The sequence below is a fragment of the Emydura macquarii genome, unplaced genomic scaffold (genome assembly GCF_026122565.2).
Source record: "Emydura macquarii macquarii isolate MOO-44397 ecotype Brisbane River unplaced genomic scaffold, CSIRO-AGI_Emac_v2 contig_3517, whole genome shotgun sequence".
In the NCBI taxonomy this organism is placed as follows: Eukaryota; Metazoa; Chordata; order Testudines; family Chelidae; genus Emydura; species Emydura macquarii.
The window spans coordinates 5,608,561-5,632,007 of NW_027133654.1; the positions used below are offsets into that span (position 1 = coordinate 5,608,561).

The 23,447-nt window shown below is 38.9% G+C and overlaps 1 protein-coding gene across 1 annotated transcript in view; it reads left to right on the forward strand.

Moving 5' to 3' along the window:
* Positions 1–23,447, forward strand: part of PCNX2 (pecanex 2) — a 200,369-nt gene that overhangs the window by 41,848 nt on the left and 135,074 nt on the right. The window contains exons 9-13 of the mRNA XM_067536007.1: positions 5,056–5,191; positions 7,178–7,320; positions 8,793–8,946; positions 9,043–9,075; positions 22,874–23,045. Of these exons, the coding sequence (XP_067392108.1) occupies positions 5,056–5,191; positions 7,178–7,320; positions 8,793–8,946; positions 9,043–9,075; positions 22,874–23,045 (638 nt within the window). The remainder of the gene's footprint in view (positions 1–5,055; positions 5,192–7,177; positions 7,321–8,792; positions 8,947–9,042; positions 9,076–22,873; positions 23,046–23,447) is intronic.

A 23,447-nucleotide genomic window follows, 5' to 3' on the forward strand; every position in this document is an offset into this window, starting at 1 on the left:
ATTATTCAAGGATAATGATCCATTTTTTATTTTATTAAAACTCACTCAAACAAGATATTCTTCATTCTTTCCAGTGTCAAATTGAAACTCTCTAACATAACCTTGACTGTGATGCAGCTACCACTGCACCATAATATATAATTTTATTTTAAAGAAGAAACGTCAAATCAAATTTGGATCAAAATTTAGATTGTAGTAAAATACTTGCTCAACACTTAAGACCAATTAAAATATTTTCAGGACTTTTTGTAACTTCCAATGGGAACAGTTTGTTTTAAAACAAATAAATACTCCCCTGCAGTACTCTGTTTACACTGCTGAGTTGAGAATCTGAATGTGAAACTGCCTATTAAGAAAGGCTATCTAATTTCACTAATATTATTTCTTAGCTGAGAGAAATGCAGAAAGTAAACAGAGAAGTGTAGATAGCAAAATGCAAACTGGATTTTAAACTATTTTGGTTTTAATAATCTAAATTGCTATCAGTAATATCATTAATGAAGCTTAAAATATGGGTTTTCAGTTGACAGTTTCCCTTTAAAAATTATAATTAGTGAATTTATAGAAAAAGAGCAGAGTGCTTCCTAAACTTCACAGCTTTTTTCTTGTCTGCCATAATCAGTTTGATATGCAATTATCTAATCTTCCTGGTGTTCTGATTTTATATATCCCTACTTTCATTCTATACTTCAATTTGCCTTCTAATATTTAAGAAGAAAGCCTTGTCATCTAATGTCATAATACATTAACTGTAAACCACCCATGGCTTAAAAAGAAAAATCCTCATAACTGATGGGTTTAATGTCACTCGTGACTTATCTAAATGTATTAGCCGGTTGAGTGCTGCTGGAGAATCATTCCAGCAGCAATGGATGAAGAGGAGGCAGCAGGAGAGCCATGCAGACGAGGAGTAGGAATGATAGGGAGATGCCATTGTAGGATCCAGTCTAAGGGGACAGGAGCAGCAAGTCTTGTGAAGTGGTGGCTGGAAGACAACAACAGCGAGAATGGGGAATCAGTGCTGATGTTGATCCAAGACTTGTATCCTTTTACTATCCTAAATAGAAACACTCCTGCATTAGTACAACAAGCTGATAGAATTTTGAAGTGCACAAAAGTCAGAATTCAGAGTTATGGTTACCAAGTTTAGCCTTAATGGGCCTTTGACATATATGCCTCAGTTCGACAAGGTACTTAAGAACATGCCAAACTTTAAGCACGTGGGTAATTCAACAAATTCAAAAGGAACCAGGCTGAATCAGGATCTTACCCAACTTTTAAACTGTGGTTGTTCTATAGATATAATATTTTTCTTGGCTGCATTGTTCCTCTGCTTAGTGGGGTTGTGTTTTTTTTCATGGTTAAAAAAGTGGTTTGGCTAAAATATTTTAGTTGGATCAGTTTACATGACCTTGCTAAGCTCATATGACCCAGTCTTTACAGCCTGAAGCACTGACTATATGATCTTTCCATTTAATAGTTTATTGGGCATGTCCCTTTAGTCAGGTTGTTTTTATTATTTAGCCACAATCATAATGTTAGTCACAGAATTTCCTGTCCCCCTTTCACATACCCACTGAAAAGGAAAGATCAGCCTAGGACTCAATAAAGAATAATTTACTTAACCTAGGAGTTCTTGACATTTTTAACTGTATCTGTCACATTCTTAATAGAAGGAGTCCACAAGATACTCACTTCCCATCCCTCCCATTCACTGTCACACATTATCTCTTTGGCCACAACTACAACTACTTACAAAGGAAAAGTAATATTAGGAAAGTATTTTATGTTTTTTCAACTGTATTTCAGCATGGCAGCACTTAAATAAAGAAGAGAACCAGCACCATTTGGCTATCAGAAGGTGGTCACTGGACCACATTTTGGGATCCTCTCATATTAACCTGCCAGAGTATTGGCATACTCTGTCCATGAATTTATTGAATAGTATGAATACACTTTAAGCAAGGTGGACATCAGGAGCGAGAAGTAGATTGTGTATTTTCTTCTAATGCAAACTTCTGCCTTGATCTCACCTCAGATAATTTCAGAATCAAGGCTGGATAAATAGTGGACTATGAGCCAGCATGAGCTTTATTATTGTTTAGACTGATTAATTTGTGGCAAACATTTTCAGTGACATAAAAATAGTCATGAAAGACTAACAGGAAATGTATAACAGATTTTCAAGTGTTGCGTGGTTATAAGCAAATATTTAGTGTTGTGCAATTGTTCAGCTAAACTTATGCTTGTTCCATGGTGTAGCAGAACTGAATTATGAGCAAAAAAATATAGTAAAATGTTAATTTCTTTCAGTTCTCAACAGAGGGTGCTCTGTACCTTTTATATTACTCATGCATATGTTACATGTTTGTCAAATATATCTTTAGTTGTTAATTTACAATTCAAAATTTAGTTTAATGATACCTTTGCTTATATTAATGGTGTCGTTTACGGTAGATCTTGATAGCCTTAATTTGATTCTGCAAACTAATGTATTTTCTGTTCATCAAGACCCCAAGTTACAGCATGATGTTCAGCTTTGTTACAATTATTCAGTAATTAGGGAATGTTTTCTCCTATTTATACATTATATATTCTAATTTTATGGAACCCTGTTATAGGTTTATAAAAACACAAACAAAACTGTAGAATTCCATGCTGCTATTGGTTAGTGTGATAATGATGTGCCATCAGACTTGGTGTATATCTCTGAGTATAAGAGTTGTTTAAAAATTAAATTGTTCAGCATCAGAAAGACAGTGTAGCAGGTGAATGTGAAAATGATCAGAGCCATGTGGAACATAGCGAGAGAGAAGACTGAGAAGGTGGGGGTTGGAGGAGACTGGTGATTGGAGGAAGGACAAGTAGTAAAGAACAAACAAGAGAGAGATTAGGTAAGGTTTTTTACCTATATCAATGTTCCCACCAAATGTAAACCACTGTGCACACAGAGGCAGCTTTCTAGGTGCTGCACAGCCTGTTTTTGAATTGCTGCTTTCCCACCTCTGCTTTTCCAGCTGCACACATTCCACCTCTCAGTACTAACTGCCCTACTTGGCTTCTAGAGTTCCTGTCTCTCCCACTGCTTGCCTCCGGGTGTTGACAATCTCTGGAATTATTGCTTCTGCCAGACACAGCTGGTGGGTGGAGTTGTGAATTTTGCTGCTAAGAGGAAATAGAAAATAACTGAAAGCCTAGTGGGGCAATAGACTATCTTCAGGTCTGGTGGGAAAAATTTGATCTCAAAAGGAAGGCTTGATTTTCGTGAGAAGTGTCATGAGTCTAGGGTGGAGAGATTTTGATTGGTCCAGAAGGCAAGGGCAAGGAATTTTGTCCAGAGGGTTGTGGTGTGTGAGTGTAGTATCTTGCCAGGTCCTTCCTTATTAGATGTGGGATAAAAGAAAATACAGAAAAATTAAGAATGCACCAGACTTCGCTTGGTTTTTGCAGAGCAATGGCTATGGGAGTAGGTAGACAGTTTTAGAGAGATGAACCATATAGACATAGCATGCAACATTTCATTCTCTTTTTTGTATTTTACTAGACAGCCACTCTTCTGTTTACTTTTCCCTTTTGTCTTGCCTATGCTTAAGGGAATTTGTATGGAATATCTGATTTACTAAAGTTGAAAGGATAGTCCCGTGGTTAGGGAACTAGCTTGGAACTTGAAAGACCTGTGGTCAATTTCCTGCTCTGCTGTCAACTTCCTATGTTACTTTGGGCAAGTCACTTAGTCTCTCTGTGTGTCAATGTGTCATCTATAAAATGGGGATAAAAGTACTGCCCTATCTCACAAGGGTGTTGTGAGAATAAATAAATTAAAGATTGTGAGGTCCTCAGATACTGTGGTACTGGGGGACATATAAATACTTAAGATTGTTAGTCTCAGAGATATTGAGATTAGAACAAGGAGGCAGATGTGGAAACCCCAGTTGTGACAGGAAAAGTGAAGAGGTATCTAAAAAGGATCCCATTCAAGAGGAATATTTAAATGATTGAGTCTCAGCAAGAATTTTATTTAAATAAAATCATGTCACTGTAACTGGATTGTTTTTGCAGTCCAATGTGTATTATTATTATTATTATTATTATTTTATTTATTATACAATGTATATTAGAAACTTTACCATGGCAAGGTTTTATTATTTAAGTGCTAAAGGTACAGAATCAAGGGGAAAAAAATAGAGGAAGACTGCCATGGGAACTTGCATTCTAAGACAATTACAGATGCAGTTGTGAACAAGAAGGGAGTTCTCACCGTATCTAAAATGATGGGTTGACAGATACCTAAGGCTAGAAAGAAGGATTTAGGGCTAACTTAAAAAAAAAGAAAGAAAAAAAAAGAAAAAAGCACATTCAAGATTTCTCTTGCAGAGTAAATGTTAGTGCTCCTGATGAGTGGCGGATTGACATCTTTAGAAATTGATACCTGTTGTCCACATAACAGGTACTATAGGACAGTCAGCACAGTCACACAGTGTGCCTTCAGCCCAGTGTGGATGGACCACTTCTGGGGCTGAAAGAGTTGCATCTCTGCCCTTTCATCTTTGAAATAATTGCTGAGACTACCAGCAAGGGTCCTGTGAAGGGGAGGGTATTACCCCTTTAAGAGACAGCCAGGGGCTCTCAACCAAACAAACTGGGAGTAATCAAAGAGGCTCCCTGCTTTACCCTGGGGCTGGTCTATTTAAATAGGAACAGAAAGCTAAGCAAAATCAGAGCACCTCCTTGATTACACCCAGGTTTTTTTGACTGTAAGCTCCTGGTTGTTCCTTAAAGGCGTAGTATACTTCTTCAGAAGTGCCAGTTATGTTAGTGGCATTAATTAAAAGAAACCAGTCCTGTCCCCAATGGAAAAGTGATCAACGAACAGCCATCAAAAAGCAATAACTTTTAGTCACTGGAGGTCTGGGCTAGATTTTATCTAATGAAGTGGAAGGATCCATGTCCCATTATGGATCCCATGAGCCATCCAGAGCTCCTGCTATATTGTTTTAAATGGTATTGAGTTGCCTCTTTCTAAAACCATTCCATTCTTTTTTACCCCGTGCACAGTGAAACACGGTTCAACTCCTCTAGTACTACCACTTCGGAGAGTCAAGAACCATCTTCAGGAGATCATGCTGCAAGTGCACTCCAGCAGCAGCTCCTACTGATGGTGGCACGGAGAACCCTTTCAGAAACACCCCGGGTACATTGTATCTCAGTTTCTAACATTTTAACAAATTATGTCATGTAAATATGTTGAAGAACCAACCATCTGGTGCAGACACAATCATGTTGACCCTTTTGTATTCATTTATATAGTATTGCTGTACTCAGAGAGCTTGTTTAGCTACACATTGAGTAGTATCTTACTCTACAAGTAGCTTCATTGGTTTAAAAATGGCTGTTTGAAATCAGGGACCACTCTGTGAGCAAAGATGGCAGAATTGGATCCTTCAGGAACATTTTTGAGCTTTTTTAATAGCAGGGGCAACTTTTCAAAAGTGCCTTGTATTATAGTATTTAGGGATTACTATGAGTCTAAGTCTGCTAAGCATTTGCGTTAGGCCCATGTTAGCTGTACTAGGAGACTGTCAACATGTAAACAGTTACTCTCTTATCCTAAAAATTGAAAACCAGAGGACACAGCTGTTAGGATTTTATACGCATTGCCAGATTCTAATAACTTGATGCATCTATTTTGCAGATTAGTGTGGGCATGTGGGTCTAAAATATCAAGTCTGTCACCTCTTTTCTGAACTTGGGAGAAAAACTGTTAAGGCCCAACCCTGGGTCCTGGATATCGTTTGATATCACCAGAGCACCCTCCATTTTCAAGGGTTGGAGTTGCCCATCACCTGTCAGAAGCAGCCCTTAATGCTCAGTTCGGTTTGTAATATGACAGGGAGATATTTTATTTTTTATAATTTGTGTGGGTTTGTGGGCTCTCTGACTTTCTCCAAACTATCTTCCAGAATATGGAGATATTTCATAGGCTTATCACCTTTCCCCCACCCCACCAGGCCGCTTCAAGTTAATAAACCTAAAACATCAGACAATTGATTTGGATTTTTAACAGGAATTGAAAGTTGACAGGAAAGTGACTATTGTAAGATTTAAAACTCATTTTTTTGCCTATGTATATTACAAATGCACATAAAATGATAATTTAGATTTATATAGAGATTTCTATGCAAGAATCTCAAAACACTTTACAAATATTTATTAAGCCTGCGAACCACCTACTAACTAGAGAATTATGAACAGCCTTATCTTACCTATAGGAAAACTGAGGTATTGAGAAGCGAAGTGTCTCGCCCAGGATCACACTGCAAATTTGGGACTAGAACCCATGTTTTTATGTCTTCTAATCTTGTGATTAAAAGTGAAATCCTGACCCTACTGAAGTCATTGGGAATTTTGTCATTGACTTCAATGGGGCTAGGATTTCACTCCATGCCTCAACCACCCATATAAGTTAGCTGAGAGCTTGTCTACATGATTATTTAATTCATGGCAAGATGGGGTGTGAATCTATCCCACACTAGCCTGCAGCTCATTTACTGTCTGTGTAGACCTTGCAGATACGCATGTCAAAGTGGGGGCAAGACAGAGCATGCTAACACCTGCCATCTAGGATGTTTATTACCAACTAAAATTTTAAATATACATATTTCACTTTTTAATAACATTTGACTTTTTAAAATCCTTCACAGTATGTTAAAAAGTCTAAGCTGTAATTTAAATAATGTAAAAACTGTAGTATTTGAACTCCTATTTTGTGTCACTTGGGATTATTGATCACTAAGATTCTCAGTCAGAGGCAAGAGTCTTGTCCCATCATGTGCAGTTGTGGCTTGTGCTGTGTTTGGTGTGAAGTGTGGGAGAAAGCCAGAAAACCACAGATGAGTTGAGTCACAGGGATTAAAGAGACAATTTGTTACTAAAATTTATTAATTTATTGGTAATTTGCATGACTGGTATAACTCCTGGCCATCTACCAGAAATGAGGTTAATATATTGTTTTCCTTACGGCTGAAATAAAATGGAGAGTAAAAATTCTCACCGGTATTCATTTACAAAGACATTGGAATGAAACATTGACATGCAAATTCTGCCTCTCAGAGCATGTACTTTAGTGGCACCATTATGTAAATATGAAACTGTGTGTGTGGTTGGTTTGTTTTTAAAGCATCTGAGTCAGGACCTTGAGGACTCCTCATGCTCTTCAGCACAACGAAAATTGAACAGGCAGTTTTACAAATTTATTATATTTCCTGGGAAGTGGATTAAAGTCTGGTACGATCGACTTACCTTATTGGCATTACTGGATCGGTAAGCTTTCTTCATGCTATCTAATATAGTATGTAATAAGTGGCATCAATTTCTCCTCACTGGTAATAATGCATACTATTAAACAAGGAGTGAATGGTGGGACTAATTTTAAATAAATACCTGTTTAATTTAACTGTGTGAAAATATTTCTATGCTCCAGACCTCAGCCTTCAGAGCTGACTTTTGTGGCCCATGACCTTTCTATCTGAGGGGAGACCTTTGATTTATGTGAGTGCCCAATTTGTGTGATATCTTGGGCCTGCTGCCTCTGACATCACTGATGTGGAAATTAATGTTGTGTGTGAATCAAGAAGAGAGAAGACCAGAGGGAAAGGTGCCAGATTTTTGTCATTGAAAAACTTCCAAATTTTCAGAACAGAATGCAGGAGGGAATCCCTCTGGCTTCCCTCATTCTAACTCACAATTATCTGACAAGAGACAATTCCGTTTCTTTCTCTGGCATCTCCTTCTTTTCTTTTCCCCATGTCAGTTGTAATCAACTGTTTTGGCAGTGCCCTTTGCTGTTAGACTTAATGATCTGCTAGACTATTATCAACCCAAAACAAGTAAGCCTACAGAGCCAGTGACTGCAGGATGGCCTGTCATGAGCTTGATCTCTGTTTGTGTGGGTGTATGCCCTATACACATGTTAATATTACCTCTGCTGCAGAAATTTCAGAAGACAGCTTTAGTGTGCTGCAGAAATCATGGTATCTAGTCCGAGAAGTTAGATCCAGCATATATGCTGCTGTATACGTGCTGTCTTGTCTAAACACTTCAAGTTGCATGGAAAAACATCTACAACACACACTTTTTGTTATGGATAGAATATTTTAATTGCTTTTCTCCACACACCTGTTCTAATAAATCTGATTAAATAGATGAAAGATTTAATATATTTCAATAGTATAAATGAGAACAAATTTTGTGTCTTTTCTAATTCTATATTACTAGGGTTGCACTTTAAAAGAATAATTTAAACATGACAACAGTATAGCTTACCACTTTTTGGTTATATACTGTATTTTGTCTTTAGCATTTTTAGTAAATGAATGCTTATTATTCCTTTTTTAAAGAGTTTTATAGAGAGACTCACAGGTAAATGCACACTACAGTATGCAAATGACTGGGTAAAATTCTATGCAGGAAGTCAGACTAGATTATCATAATGGTCTCTGCTAGCCTTAAAATCTATTCATCTATGAAATAAAATATACAGGTTTGAATACCAAGTTTAGGTGTCATAACCAGATGTATAACTAAAGACTTAGAGTGAAGTATTATACACTGATATGTCCATAAGCAATTGGTGTAGAGTCTTGAGGGCAAATCCTCAGCTGGTTTAGTTTCATAACTCAGGTCTGTGCAGCAATGGAATTTACATCAGATGAGGATCTGTCCCTTTATCCGCTAGTAGGTACATGGGTACTTTTGTCTGTTTAAAACCCCTTTTATTTATTTTATTCCTGTAGGACTGAAGATATCAAGGAAAATGTGTTGGCTGTTCTTCTAGTAGTTCTTGTCTCACTTCTTGGATTCCTAACACTGAACCAAGGCTTTTGTAAAGATCTTTGGGTCCTCCTGTTCTGTCTTGTCATGGCCAGTTGCCAATATTCCCTTCTAAAGGTAAAAAATAAGTGTATTTCCTATCCACAAAATCCTCTAGAATTTTTGTGGCTCCAAAAACCTGTAAATAAAGTTTTTTTCTGTTTCTGTTTTTAGAGTGTTCAGCCTGACCCTGCCTCACCAATACACGTAAGTCTCAGCAATCTTAAAGGAACCAAACTGTGCTATAGAATCCATGCTTCAATAATAAGAATATAGTAGTAGGGATATACTACTGACCACCTGACCAGGATGGTGATAGTGACTGTGAAATGCTTCGGGAGATTAGAGAGGCTATAAAAATAAAAAACTAAATAATAATGGGGGATTTCAACTATCCCCATATTGACTGGGTACATGTCACCTCAGGATGGGATGCAGAGAGAAAGTTTCTTGACACCTTACATGATTGCTGCTTGGAGCAGCTAGTCCTGGAAGCCACAAGAGCCAAGGCAATTCTTGATTTATTCCTAAATGGAGCACAGGATCTAGTCCAAGAGGTGAATATAGCTGAACTGCTTGGTAATAGTGACCATAACATAATAAAATTTAACATCCCTGAGCGGGAGGGGGAGAGGGGACACCAAAGCAGCCCACAACAGTAGCATTTAACTTAAGAAAGGGAAACTACACAAAAATGAGGAAGTTAGTTAAACAGAAATTAGAAAGTTACAGTGCCAAAAGTGAAATCCTGGCAAGTTGCATGGAAACTTTTTAAAGACACCATGATAGAGGCTCAATTTAAATGTATACCCCAAATTAAAAGACATAGTAAGAGGACCAAAAAAGTGCCACAGTGGCTAAATAATGAAGTAAAAGAAACAGTTAGAGGCAAAAAGGCATCCTTTAAAAAGTGGAAGTTAAATTCTACTGAGGAAAATAGAAAGCAGCATAAACTCTGGCAAGTGAAGTGTAAAAATATAATTAGGACAACCAAAAAAGAATTTGAAGAACAGCTAGCCAAAGACTCAAAAAGTAATAGCAAAAAAATTTTTATGTACCCCAGAAGAAGGAAGGTTGCTAAACAACCAGTGGAGCCACTCAATGATTGAGATGCTAAAGGAGCACTCAAGGAAGATAAAGCTATTGAAGATAAAGCTAATGAATTCTTTGCATTGGTCTTCAAAGCTGAGGATGTGAGGGAGATTCCCAAACCTGAGCCATTCTTTTTAGGTGACAAATCTGAGGAATTGTCCCAGAATGAGGTGTCATTAGAGGGAAGGTCCTCTCCTCGATCAGTAACTGGTTAAAAGATAGGAAAGATAGAGTAGGAAAAAATGGTCAGTTTTCAGAAAGGAGAGCGGTAAATAATGGTGTCCCCCAAAGGTCTATACTGGCACCAGTACTGTTCAACATATTCATAAATGATCTGGAAAAAGGGGTAAACAGTAAGGTGGCAAAATTTGCAGATGATACAAAACTACTCAAGATACTTAAGTCCAAAGCAGACTGTGAAGAGTTACAAAGGCATCTCACAAAACTGGGTGACTGGGCAACAGAATGGCGGATGAAATTCAATGTTGATAAATGCAAAATAGTGCATATTGGAAAATACAATCCCAACTATACATATAAATTGATGGGGTCTAAATTAGCTGTTGTCACTCAAGAAAGAGATCTTGGAGTCATTGTGAGTAGTTCTCTGAAAACATCCACTCGATGTTCAGCATCAGTCAAAAAAGCTAATCAATATTGGGGATCATTAGGAAAGGGACAGATAATAAGACAGGAAATATCATAGTGCCTGTTTTTAAATCCATGGTATGCCCACATCTTGAATACCGTGTGCAGATCTGGTCGTCCCTTCTCAAAAAAGATATATTGGAATTGGAAATGGTAGAGAAAAGGGCAACTAAAATGACTAGGGGTATGGAAAAGCTTCCATATGAGGAGAGATTAATAAGACTGGGACTTTTCTGCTTGGAAAAGAGATGACTAAGGGGAGATATGATAGAGGTCTATACAATCATGGCTGGTGTGGAGAAAGTAAATAAGGAAGTGTTATTTATGCCTCATAACACACTAACTAGGGGTCACCAAATGAAATTAATAGGCAACAGGTTTTAAACGAACAAAAGAAAGTGTTTCTTCACACAATGTACAGTCAACCTGTGGAACTCCTTGCCAGATGATGCTGTGAAGGCCAAGATTATAATGGGGTTCAAAAAATAACTAGATAAGTTCAAGGAGGGTAGGTCCATCAATAGGTATTAGCCAGATTGGCAGGGATTGCTGTTTGCCAGAAGCTGGGAATGGGCGACGGGATGGATCGCTTGATGTTTACCTGTTCTGTTCATTCCCTCTGAAGCACCTGGCATTGGCCACTGTCAGAAGACAGGATACTGGGCTAGATGGATCATTGGTCTGACCCAATATGGCCATTTTTATGTTCCCATGTTCAAGCAGAGCAAGCAGGTTTGCTTTTTATATTACCCCTTTTGTACTAAGAGGGAAACAGCTGGTACTGCTGTGACGCTGCCCAGGGACATGAAGTGCTACCTTACCACTACCTGCCCTTAGTGTGCAGCGGTCTCAACTGTGCCTGTAGTAGTTTAGCTCCCTGGAACCAACAGCCCCTGGCAACACAAGCACTGCCTTCCAGACTGCAGTCCTCGCTCCCTCACTGCAGGCTACTGATAGGCAATCACCAACCTCTGAGATCTTGGAGCATTCCCTGTAGTGTCCAGCCCAGCCGGAGTTACCAGGTGGCTGTCCCCAGAGGCACGATATACACACAAGTTGAATGATTTCAACTCAAGAACAACACTTTGCTTAATACTACAGCACTGAAATATATTTGTAGTGAAAGTAAGAATAAGTTTATTAACAAAGAACAGAATCAAAGATTCAAGTGAGTAGATAGTAAAAATAATGGACACAGAAGGTTTACATATAAAACAAAAATAATATGCTTCCTGGAGTTTAAACTTAACAGGCTAAGCCCCTGTCTAAAGAAGTTTATCTTAGTGCCACAATAGTGAAACTTTGAAAATAAATAGCTCTTGTAAACGTTGCTAGTCATTTATCAAGAAACCTATTGGTTGTGGGTTTGGGGACTTCAGTGCTATGTTTATTAATGAGTGATTATTTGAATTCATTGTTACTCTTGGGTATTGTATATGCTAAAATATAATAAACATAAGTGTGTCTGAATTAGATTATTCAGCAACTCAGTCATATGGCATCTGACCAACATTTCCTGTTTTCCTTTAACCACTGTTGGATTTTAAAACAAAAGCAATTCCAGACTCATCCCTCACTCTTCAGTCAATAGGGATTTAAAATCTTCAAGACAGAGCATTGATTTATAATCTGCTATTGCTGATGTTTTTCTCAAAGTCATTAAGAAAACGTACATAATTGGCTGATCAGATAGCACATGCTTCCTTGTTAAATTAATCTATTCCCTGTAATTACATTTATATATACTATATATCCTTTCTTCAGGAAATAACACCATTGGGAGAAGTATAATTGAGGTATCAACAATAGATTGTTGTAATTGTCACTAGACGTATGTATAGTAGGTTACATTGAATAGAGATATGTGGGATCTGCCTTACTATGGGTGCTGGCTACCCTGAAATTCTGTATCATATCTGGAAATCCAGGACAGTAGTACATTAGAAAAATTGATTCCGTGCTTGAAATGAATTGGTTTGCTGGCATCGGATCATCCTATCTAGAGATATCTCTCCCGGGAATAACCTGTGTGCCTGGGGAATGGATCTAGTGCATCTGTTTATCCTGGGGTATTGAAAAAAATGGAAGTGTGGTATTGCATACATCACATTAAACAAATAAGATATGTGTTCTAACACTTATCAGTTGGCTAGCTGTAATGTAAGGCAACCAAATATTAGGTAAGGGGAATGAGCAAAAATCAATACAGTTGATTTCCTTATCTAGAAGCATAATGTGATGTAATGTAAGAAAAAACAAGGTTATGAACTGTTGGAGGATGACTGAAGTTTTTCTCTAAGTCAAGTGTGTGGTCACTCAGGACCTGATCCTACTACGGTTAGTTGGTTTTGGCCTCGCTAATCTTTTGGGAAGTCTGCAGCTAGGTAAAAGAGCAGCTGCTGTTTGCGTGCTGCTGTTAGAAGTGGCATGGGGAGGGTGGGAACTATAAATCAGCTCTGTCTCCTGGATTCTTTTCTTTTGACAGTGAGTTTTAGCCTTTGTCATTTTGAAGACTAGAAAGATAAATTCATCTTTAAATTAAGGTTCTTTGCAGTTTACAGTCGTAAATTATACCAAGGTGAACCTTGAAGGATTCTTGGTTTCCTGTCCTGCATCAATCGTTCCTAGAAATTATGGAATTGCTCAGATATCGCACATTTTCAGGCAATTTATGCCTATCTGAAAACTGGGAAGTGTTGATAAACATTAGTTTACAGTTCCATTTCTTGTAGTGCATGATATTTCCCGTGACTTTAAAAAAAGAAATTCAATCCTCAATACAGAGCTAATTTTCTCAATGCCAAAAATAGATCATATATGTCAGTTCGACTAACATATTCCTATACACAGTAACATGAACAGTAATCAAATTGCTTGCACGTGCAAACATTGATAATGTGCACATTTGTCTGAGGGGTGGTAACCAGCGTAATCAAAACTTCATTATAATCACATCCTAGCCTAAATTATTTGTAGCATCAAAGACAAAAAAACTAATGAAGTTTAATCAAGGCATTTTTTCATAGAATACCATGGCTAGAATTTTACACTCATAACAAAAATGTTGTTATAACATCATCCATCATATTACATTCTACGTGTCATGCAGTATTGTAACAAAGGGATGATATACCTGATTCCCTCCCCAGCCCTTCCCCCAAGCCTTGATTTAACAATTTTTTTTATTTTAAAAGTGTATCTTACAGAAGTGCCTATGAAAAAATATTTTACAGTGTCTTTTCACTCAACGTTTTAAACATGAAAGGCATATTTAACATAAATTAAACTAGAAGATTTAATCATATTGCAGTATGCATTATAATCCCTTAAAAATTATTAAATTTTATAACATGAGCTATATTAATAAAGGCTTGCTGGAATTAGTGAACATCATTAAAAATAAGACAACAAGTAGGCTTGAAAGGAGACCATACTGCACTGCTTCATAATTCACACAACTACATTAAAATTGAAGTAGATAAGATTGCTTGATGCTAATGTAAGGATGCAGAACAGCAGGGAGATTAAAGAATGATCAGTGTTATAGCTCTGAATAACAATTTGGCTGAAATTTTCCACATTAAAACAAGGCTGGGAAGCAGTGGGGATAATCTGGGGGTTCTTTTGGGTCTGTTCCTGTTCTTGGATTCTCAGGCTACAGTGGCCCCTCGTGCCTTTGATCAACTATGGCTGCTGGCAGACTCCAAGCATTCTTCCCAATCTCTTTCAGGCAAACCTTGCAGTAGTTGGTCATGGCTTTGCCATCTTGAGGCAAGACTGCTGTAACAGATTCTATTTCTTGAAGACAGTGCAGATTAATAAGAAATAAGGCATACATTTCTGGCAGTGAGGGTAATTAACCATTGGAACAATTTACCAAGGGTTGTGGTGGATTCTCCATCGCTGATGATTTTTAAATTGAGATGGGATGTTTCCTAAAAGCTCTGCTCTAGATATTATTGTGGGGAAGTTCTATGGCCTGTGCTATACAGGAGGACAGACTAGATGTTCACAGTGGTCACTTCTGGCCTTAGAATCTGAAGATCAGGAGATGTAGACTGCCTGTGCCTAGTATGGAGTGTGTCACTATGGACACACAAGGTTGGTGCTCGGATCTCTACAGTGGCTTCCTGTTCACTTCATTGTGGTGCAATTTAAAGTGTTGCTGACTAACCTCAAAGCCCTGTATAGTCCAGGACCAAGTTTTGTGGTAGATATCATGGCAGGATATAGGGCGAGAAGCAGGCAAATGAAATCCTCTGGGATCCTACTTCTGTGGTGAGCTAAGTGGTGTCAGATACCATGGTGATGAGTACAATTTAGATAGGTAAATATATATGGCTACTGCCTTTTGAAATTTGTTCCAACTAGTTGTCTGCCAGAGCCTAAGGTTAGTGAGCTTCGGTGTACAATGTAGAGCTCATTTAATGTGATTAATGTTTCGTTTCTGGTGTGTGGTGTTTAATGTTCTGTTTTTAATAGTTTTGTTTTGCTTTGCTTTGGTGTTTGGTTTAGAATGTTCTGTTTTTAATGCTTAGTCACCTAATTCTTGTCACTGATAGTTATGGTGGCAGCAGTTCTAATGCTGCTTTCTGAGACCTGATTTTCTGTCACCCTGCACTTTGACTGGTCATTTACACCAGTGGAAAGTGTGTGAAAATGCTACTGTTTGATTTGGTAGCATTTCATGCTTGCTCTGAATTGGTTTAAATAATTACACAAGGTGCAGGCTGACAGAGAAAGGATTAGGTTAGGCAATTAACTTCTACCTAACACCTGCTTAGGCACTTTTGTAAATCTCACTAGGCATCCTTCTGCAATCTGTGTGCCCAGATATCTTTGTAAATATGGCTTTCATTCACAAGCTCCTTGATGTTTCCTGGTGTGTCGTCGTCGTCCCCCCCTCCCCCCCACCACCACACACGCACTCCCTTTTCCTTCCCCTCTCCTCTTCTCTTGCCTTCCCCACTGTCCCCCATTTCATATGTGTCTTTCAGAAATACAGCCACATAGGAGAAAAACATTAAATAGAGCTGGCTGAAATTTTACCATCAAAATATTTTCAATTGAAAAATGGCTTTTCAGCTAAACAAAAATTGTTGGAAAACAAACAAAAAACAAACATTTTTGTTGAATAATTTCAGGCTTTGTTGAAAAAATAAAAACACCAAGCCTGATTATTTATTATTATTATTATTATTATTATTATTTATTACTACTGCTATTATTTATTTTTTGGCAGAAATACCTCAAAATTTTAAATAAATAATATATATAATTGAAAAAAGGGTTTTTTTTTTGAAAATTTTCACAGGGGGAAGACAAATTTACCAACCAGCCATACATATAATGTAACCAAGAGATCCCGGTTTAAAAACAAAACAAAACTAAAGATGTTGCAGGAGGACTCAGAGGCAGGCCAGCTTTACCAGGATGAAATTATTTCATTATGGCAAAATTGACCAGTACAAAGCAAGTAGCATCTTGGAGATTACTCCTGAAAGTTTTAAATTCTCTTGTGTTGATGACAAACTGCAATTCCTGCATCCCTATTCAGTGGAAGGCTGCCTGGTCTGGGAGCATGACCATTGTAGCCAGATCAGGAGCTGGCATCTGATGAGAATGAACTTTTCTCTAATCCTTAAGTCCCTGAAAGAAGTTGATGTGTCCACTTCATGCTGCTGACACAGTAGGTGCTTGTTCTATCAATTGCTGCTGTAGAAGAACAGGCAGATACTGGATCTCGTCAAAGAACCTCTACCTCCTGTCAGATATCTATTTCCTGGCCTCAAGAGTAACCTCTCAGCATTGAGCATTGAGCAATCGCCCCCACCATTGACAGACCCTCCTTCAACACACATACTAGCAGCAATCCCTCTTTCTCTACTGCTGCTTGTCCCCTGTGCCTGGAGAACTTGAGTGGTCTGTCATGCCTGGGCAATATTTGCCCCTTGGGACGTCAAGTGGCAAATATGGCAGGATATCACCCTGACAGATAGGAACCAGGGGGTATTTCTTCCCTTTTTTATTGTCTGGCTGCTCTCCAGGCATATGGCTATATTTTTAGGTACCTCCAGAAGCCTGGGTTACTACCAGAGCAGGGAACCATCTCCTGTTCCTCCTTTGGACATCTCCCACCATCACATCTGCATTCCTGCTGCTGCTTTTTCTTTTCCCTAACTTCCTTCCTGTCATATCTCAAATCCACAAAGAGATTTCCAAGATGGCCTCACAAAGATTTCATGTAAGCAAATCCTCTTCAGATGAATATCAACATAAAGTGAATATTTAAGGGATGTGAATTTCACTGTGTTTAATTTGGTGGGAATATTTGTTAAAATGTTGTTGTTGTCCATCTCTAAAGTCTGTCCCCATCAGTCAAGATGTTATATAGTTGGGATCCTTGTGGACACATTGTTGCTTCTGGCTGTGTCCCACTGTCTGATTTTAGGTAACCTCTCCGTTCCTCAGTTTCCTCATCTGTAAAATGGGGAAAATAGTATTTACCCACCTTCTGTAAAGTGCTTAGCAATCCTCTGATAAAAGGATCTCCATAAATGCAAAATACTATGACTACTGCATGGGAAACCTCATTCTAACATATTCAGTGGCAGGAGTAAAAATTTACAAACAATACTGTAAACATATTTGTACATGATAATATATCTCCTTGGGATTGAGGGATGTTTGGAGCTAATCTTCCGGCCAACTAGTCATAAGACTTAAAATATTTATGGTGCTAAAATCAAAATCTGGGTACCAGAATTCAATAGATAAAATACAAAAATGTAACTCAAAGCTAAAATAGCCTTTAGCCATCAGTGTACATGATACTGAAGAATTGTTCCTAAAGTTCAATGCTTTTTTAGTGTTTTTCTTGGGTGCAGTTTGTCTCTAAGGTAAGTGAATAATAGTCTAAAAACAACTAGAAAACACTTCTATTTTTAATTACCGTTATACCTAGGTTTCTAGCTTTACTTTGTTTTTCATGGATATATAACTTATTACAGAAAAAGAGAGAGACTGCAGCCATTAGCATAATATTGAGACCAGGACTGAATGCTAACTAGGCTTCACTTTGACTTAAGTCACATTTCATGAATCCAAGATGCGATGTAAGCACCCCAGTTCCTAGTAATCTGCTGCCTTGTTAATGGATTGATCCCAAAAGCGATTACAGATCAGTCAATATTAATACCAGAGTATGAGCCTGGCTGAAGGCCAAAAAATTAGGGTCACTTTATTCCTTCTTCCAGATTAAAGAACGGATTGTGAAGAAGTGCTCTTTTACTAGAGAAGAGGTGCTCACTTAAATTACATTTTGCAAATACAAATGGGTTTATGGCAACATTTTACAAGGCAAACCTGAAACCATGTCACTTTGATCTTGGCTTTTCACACTCAAGGCGTCCTTTGAATTGCCAGTGTATAAAATGTTCTATTTACCCTTGAGCTTGCTGTCAGAAGAGCTGTTAATATTTTCTTTAAATATCTGCTGGTATTTTCTCCGTCCCTTACCCCACAGAAATGTTTTTGAACCAGCTTGAACCATGTAAATGAAAGACATTTAACTTGTAAGTCTACAGGGTTATTTACTCTCCATTGCAGCATTCCTATGGGAGATCAGAATTTCAAAGTGTTATATCTGAAACATAGGGCAGCACTTGTTGATATCACCCCATGTAGCAGGTACATATGTGTATGGTCAAATGACTTATGTTAATGAAAAGAAAAAAGAAGAATGTTGGTGATATGGTACATTTTACATAGTGCTTTTCATCCCAAAGAATCCCACAAGCCATGAGTTTGATCCAACTATCCTTACACAGGCAAAACTGCAATGAAACTTCAGTACATGAACAGCAATTGCTTCATTGACTGCTGAAATAGAGCCATTCCTGGGGAGGCAGCTGCAGCTGTTTACCACATATAGTGTTACTACACAATGATTAAGGACAGGAAGAATACTATAGTTGACTGAAACGGCACAGAGAATTAAAGCAAAATATAATTACCCAAGTTGGAACTAAGACAGGAAACAATGATTAAAACTCTTACTCTTGCGAAATGTGCACTGGGAACCCTCATAACTGAGAGTGGGCAGGGCCTCACTTTTAAGCGTCCTCAAAAACCAACACCTCCAACAGCACAGTGCCCCTCAGCATCACCATAGGACATAGGTTTAATACTGGTTTTGAGAAAAGGAATCCCACCTACTAAATCAGCCACACCATCAGTCACTTCTGGAGAAATCTGTGTTTTCTCATCTAAGTGCTGACATGACTTTGCTTGTGAGATATGATCAGCTCACAGCCCGAATGATGGGGCATTAGTTCAGCTCTCAATGAAACTTTGATTTTTTTTTTTTTTTTTTTTTTTTTTTAAACAAAGAATGATTGAGGAAAAAAGAACAAGACCAACTGAGCTGGCTGAGAACTGTAGCTACAGGAGTTCTCTTAAAAAGCAGCAAAGGTAGGGCTTCTCGGTAAAACAACATAATGTGTTTTTACCCAGACTACATTGGAGATCAGTATAAGGAAACAGTGAAAAAAATCAGGCCTTACAAAAATTAGAATCCTGAGGAAAGACCTTGATATTGAAGGAGATGGCAGGAAGCCCTGTATGGAAATGTACAATATTTTAGGGATGGACAAACCAAATTCAGATACAAAAAAAGAATGGACTCAGCCATCTCCCAGAAGAAAAACTGAATTATTTAAATGTCTGAAATACTTTTTTAAGAATAATTTTTATTTTTGGGTTCCCTGGGCAGTTTCAGATAATTATAGGGAAAAACAAGGGGACCCTCAATGTCAAGTGGCTTGCTTTAATTTAAACAGTAGTGAGAAGTAAGGAAGCCGTAAGACAGAAGTGAGGTAGCCCCTAAAATTAGAAAGGAGGCCCTGTCCTCTCAAGCCCCCCCTGCAATTTGAGCACTGATTAAGTGCAAGAGGGCTTTTTAAAGGTATCTCAGGCCTGACCAAAAGCAAGGAAGTTCAGACAATGTTGGCAGTGCCTGCCCTCTAGAATTTCCATCACAGTTGTTTGGCCCCACAATGTTCAGAGAATGTGGAAATAGCCACACTTTTGTAGTGTAACTGACCACACTGCAGGATGTCACCGTGTGTGATGTACATCTGTACCCTCCATGTGTGGTAGGGTGCTCTGTGTACCATGAGCTCTGAGGAAAGTACTGTTGGTGCTCCAAGAACTAGTCTCTACAGGTTTCCTGCCCAGCTCTCAGCTTGCAATCTCAGTTCTCAGGATTATGATGTTCCCCAGCCTTCCCTCTGCAGTCAGCTCCCAGGATGCTGCCTCCAGCCTGCTTCTACTCGTATGCAGCCCCAACCCCCTCTGACCTACAATAGACTTGTCATTTTAATATCCTGTAAGGATTATGGACCCTCAACTGGCTGATTGCTAAACTGGGCAAAACAGTTCCCTTTGCTGGCTAGATCCTCTCCCTCCAGCTCAGCCTACGCAAGGCGAAACTACCCAGTAATGAGCCAGCTAGGTCGTTAATGGTATTAAATGGGCAGTTTTTAAAATGTTTCCTTTTAACTTTTGATCATTAGGAAAGATATGCCTGGTTTGGCTAGTAGAGTCCACCTGAAACTGCCAACCCTGTTAGCAGGTGTTGATCCTGGGTTGAGTGAGTTCTGCCAACACTTTCAGATAGGCGGCTAGTTACTCCACTCAAGATATCAGTGACTCTCTCTCTCTCTCGAGAAGATCTAGGGTCTCGGCTGAGCAATCTTGAGGTAGGAATTCCAGGACAAGACTTTAACTGAACTGCGAATTCATTAACAAAGAAATAAGACATGAGTTTGACTCTACACAACATAAGGACTTGTTTTAGAGCAGGCTGTGCCAGGCATCATTTCCCAGCCTTTGAGTGGGTCATGTCTGCTGATACTCAGGTAACCGGACAGAGGCAGCTACAGCTTTGCACTCGGGTGAGCCAGACTAATGGGAGCTTGCCCATCAACTTCACAGGAGAAGTGTCACTCCCCTCACCTTTTTCTGGATGTTTTTGATGGTCTCGCTCTCTTCTACCCTCCTCTCCCCCAATCACCTCATCAAGTTGCAACTCTTCCTTTGCCTGAGGAGCTAGCAGCAGGAGGAACTGAGATGAAAGTGATTCACCCCTGTGTCCATTCCAGGTGCACTCCTTCCCCTCCTTCTTAGGCACCAAATTCCTTTCCTGCTGCCCCATCCACACCTTTGAGTCAAGGATTTGAGCCAAGGGCTAGATCCAAAAAGAGATTTAGGTGCCTAACTGCAATTTGAGGTGCTTAAGTCCAAAATTTAGATCTTCAAAACCTAACTTCCCTAGGTGCCTATGTTTTCACCGATAAAGTCCACATGGCACCTACATTTCTGCCACATTTCTGAGCATGTGCACAGCCATTTAAGTCCCAGGCATCTGGCTCATGCTTAAGCTCCAGTAGGATCCTCAAACTAGGCATTGCCCTGCTTATCTCACCTGGGGGGCCCAATCTGGTAGGCATTCTTAGAGGTCTCCTTCCAGATCAGGCCTTGCACAAAACCATGTACATTGTGGTGCTGCTGCTCCCCCTGTAATCTTTAGCTCAGTGGTTACGGCACTATCAGGCAGAGGGGGACTTTGAACCGGGGTCTCTCACATTCTGGGTAACCACTGGACTAAAGGTTATAAGGGTACCACAACCATCTTTTCCTCCTCCATTGTTTTGTGCAAGAAATGACTCAGGTGCTTAACTCCATGAGAGGGTTCATGGCTGTGAATCTTGAGTGGAGGGAGGTGCCTAACTCCTTTTGAAGGGCGGGACCAAATTCCCATCCCTTTCAGTGGCATCTCCCATTGTCTAGCTTAGGCAGCTCCCCGTTCATGGTGTTGGCTTTGGTTGACGCATTCTTAGACGCATTCTAACTCTCCCCATGCATTGTATAGGGAATTGGGGAACCTAAATTGGGGCTGTAGACTTCTTTAGGTGGCAAGGTTCCTAAAAGTTAGGCACTGCAATGCTAAATCTAAGTCCCTTTTCTGGATCTAGCTCAGAAAGTCTGGAAGTGGCTGGAACCCCTTCGGCCCGTCACTTTGAGCGAGTTTGACACCCCTGAACCAATCCATCAGAGGTGAAAAAGACCCATATTTGAACTCAAGCTTATCTTTTCTAAGGGTTCATCTTTCCTTGTAACATCCCTACCCTTTCTGAATTGGAGAGGGTGGTGAGCTGGAAGATGTTCTCTGGGCTGCAGCTGCTCGGTTTGACAAATTGTGTATTGACTTTATGAATTGTGACCAGGCATCTACCAAATTTAAATCAAGACCTTTAAATTCATTTCACTTCTGATCTACAATAAGACACATCACACCCTGTCTGAACACAGTTTTCTAAAGGAGAAAGGCTGAAGCATTAAACGTGTGTACAGAACCACAAAGGCCATTTTCTATGTTGTTGGCAGCAATAACTACCTTGCCTTAATATAATGGAATTTTAAAACTGTAATTTTTTCATTCATTTAATAGATGTTGGTACATAAAGGTCAGGGTACATGAAGCAGATACTGATTAAAATTAGTTTTACACTTGAAAAGAAAAATGTAAATGTAAAATTTGCTATTAAAGAGCAAGACTCATCTAGATCTAGATTTTTCTCCGTGTATGGTAATGACTTCTATACAATTGCTTTATTATTTTTGAAAATTCTGAAAGAGCAGATTTTCAAAGGCATAAATGGCAGATAGGCACCTTTGCTCTGTAACTGCCATTTGTGCCTTTGTAAATCTACTCTGAAGTGGATAAAATCACTTGTAGCATTTTATTACTAATTAGTAGAACAAACAAATTAGGGGAATTGTGAATTGGTACCAATAACAGAAAAGCTGAGTGAATCCAGGCTTAAATTGTTTAGGTATGCGTAAAGAAGATTGGAAGAATATATAGGAAACAGGGTGTTAAACTTAGAAGTAGAGGTTCAAAGAAAGGTTGAGAGTCCCAAAACTAGATGGATTGATGTTATACAAAAGGATTTCATTAGTTGCTGAGTTTCTGAGGAACTGCTTCAAGACAGAGTGGAATAGAGAAGGAGGACTCGAGCTGACTCCATATGCATGGGACTAAGACTAGAAGAAGAAGAGCAGGAATATGTTATAGAAAATACTTATTGCCTGGCTCCTCTGCCCCTTGCCAGTTTTATGCAGCACATAGACACAGTCATGGACATACACAGGAAGATGAAGTGCAACATTAAGAAATGTTTTGTTTGCTTGTCTTTTCCAGGGACACAATCAAATCATAATGTATAGCAGACCAGTATATTTTTGTATCTTGTGTGGCCTTATTTTGCTGCTAGATGCTGGATCTAAAGAAGAAAATCCTTCAATTTACACAGTATATGGCTTGAATCTCTTTTCACCTGGATCTCTCCAATCAGCCAGAGACCTTGTAATAGGTGAGTCGATACTTTGCCTATGATTATAAAAATGAATTAACCATTCATTGGGGAGCCTGCATTTTCCCATGTTGACAATCAAATGAATGTTATGGAGAAGTGTCTTTTGGCCTCTTCGTTCATCTAAAGGTCAAATCTGTAGAAAAACTTGGAACAAATCAAATACGTAGATATGGTGGAGCTGGGCATCCTTCCCTCACCCTAAAATAAGTTCTTAATGCAATAAGGATAATATTTGTATTCTCTGTAGAAAACTAACATTCACTGATGTTACCTGCACACTAGGGCACCCCACCTTTACCCCAATCTGTAGGGCTCAAGGCATAACCCGGTTAAGGCACCTCCACCCTTCAATATGTATTTGTTCTCCTGTCTGCTCGGTATATTGCAACTGTGAATGTA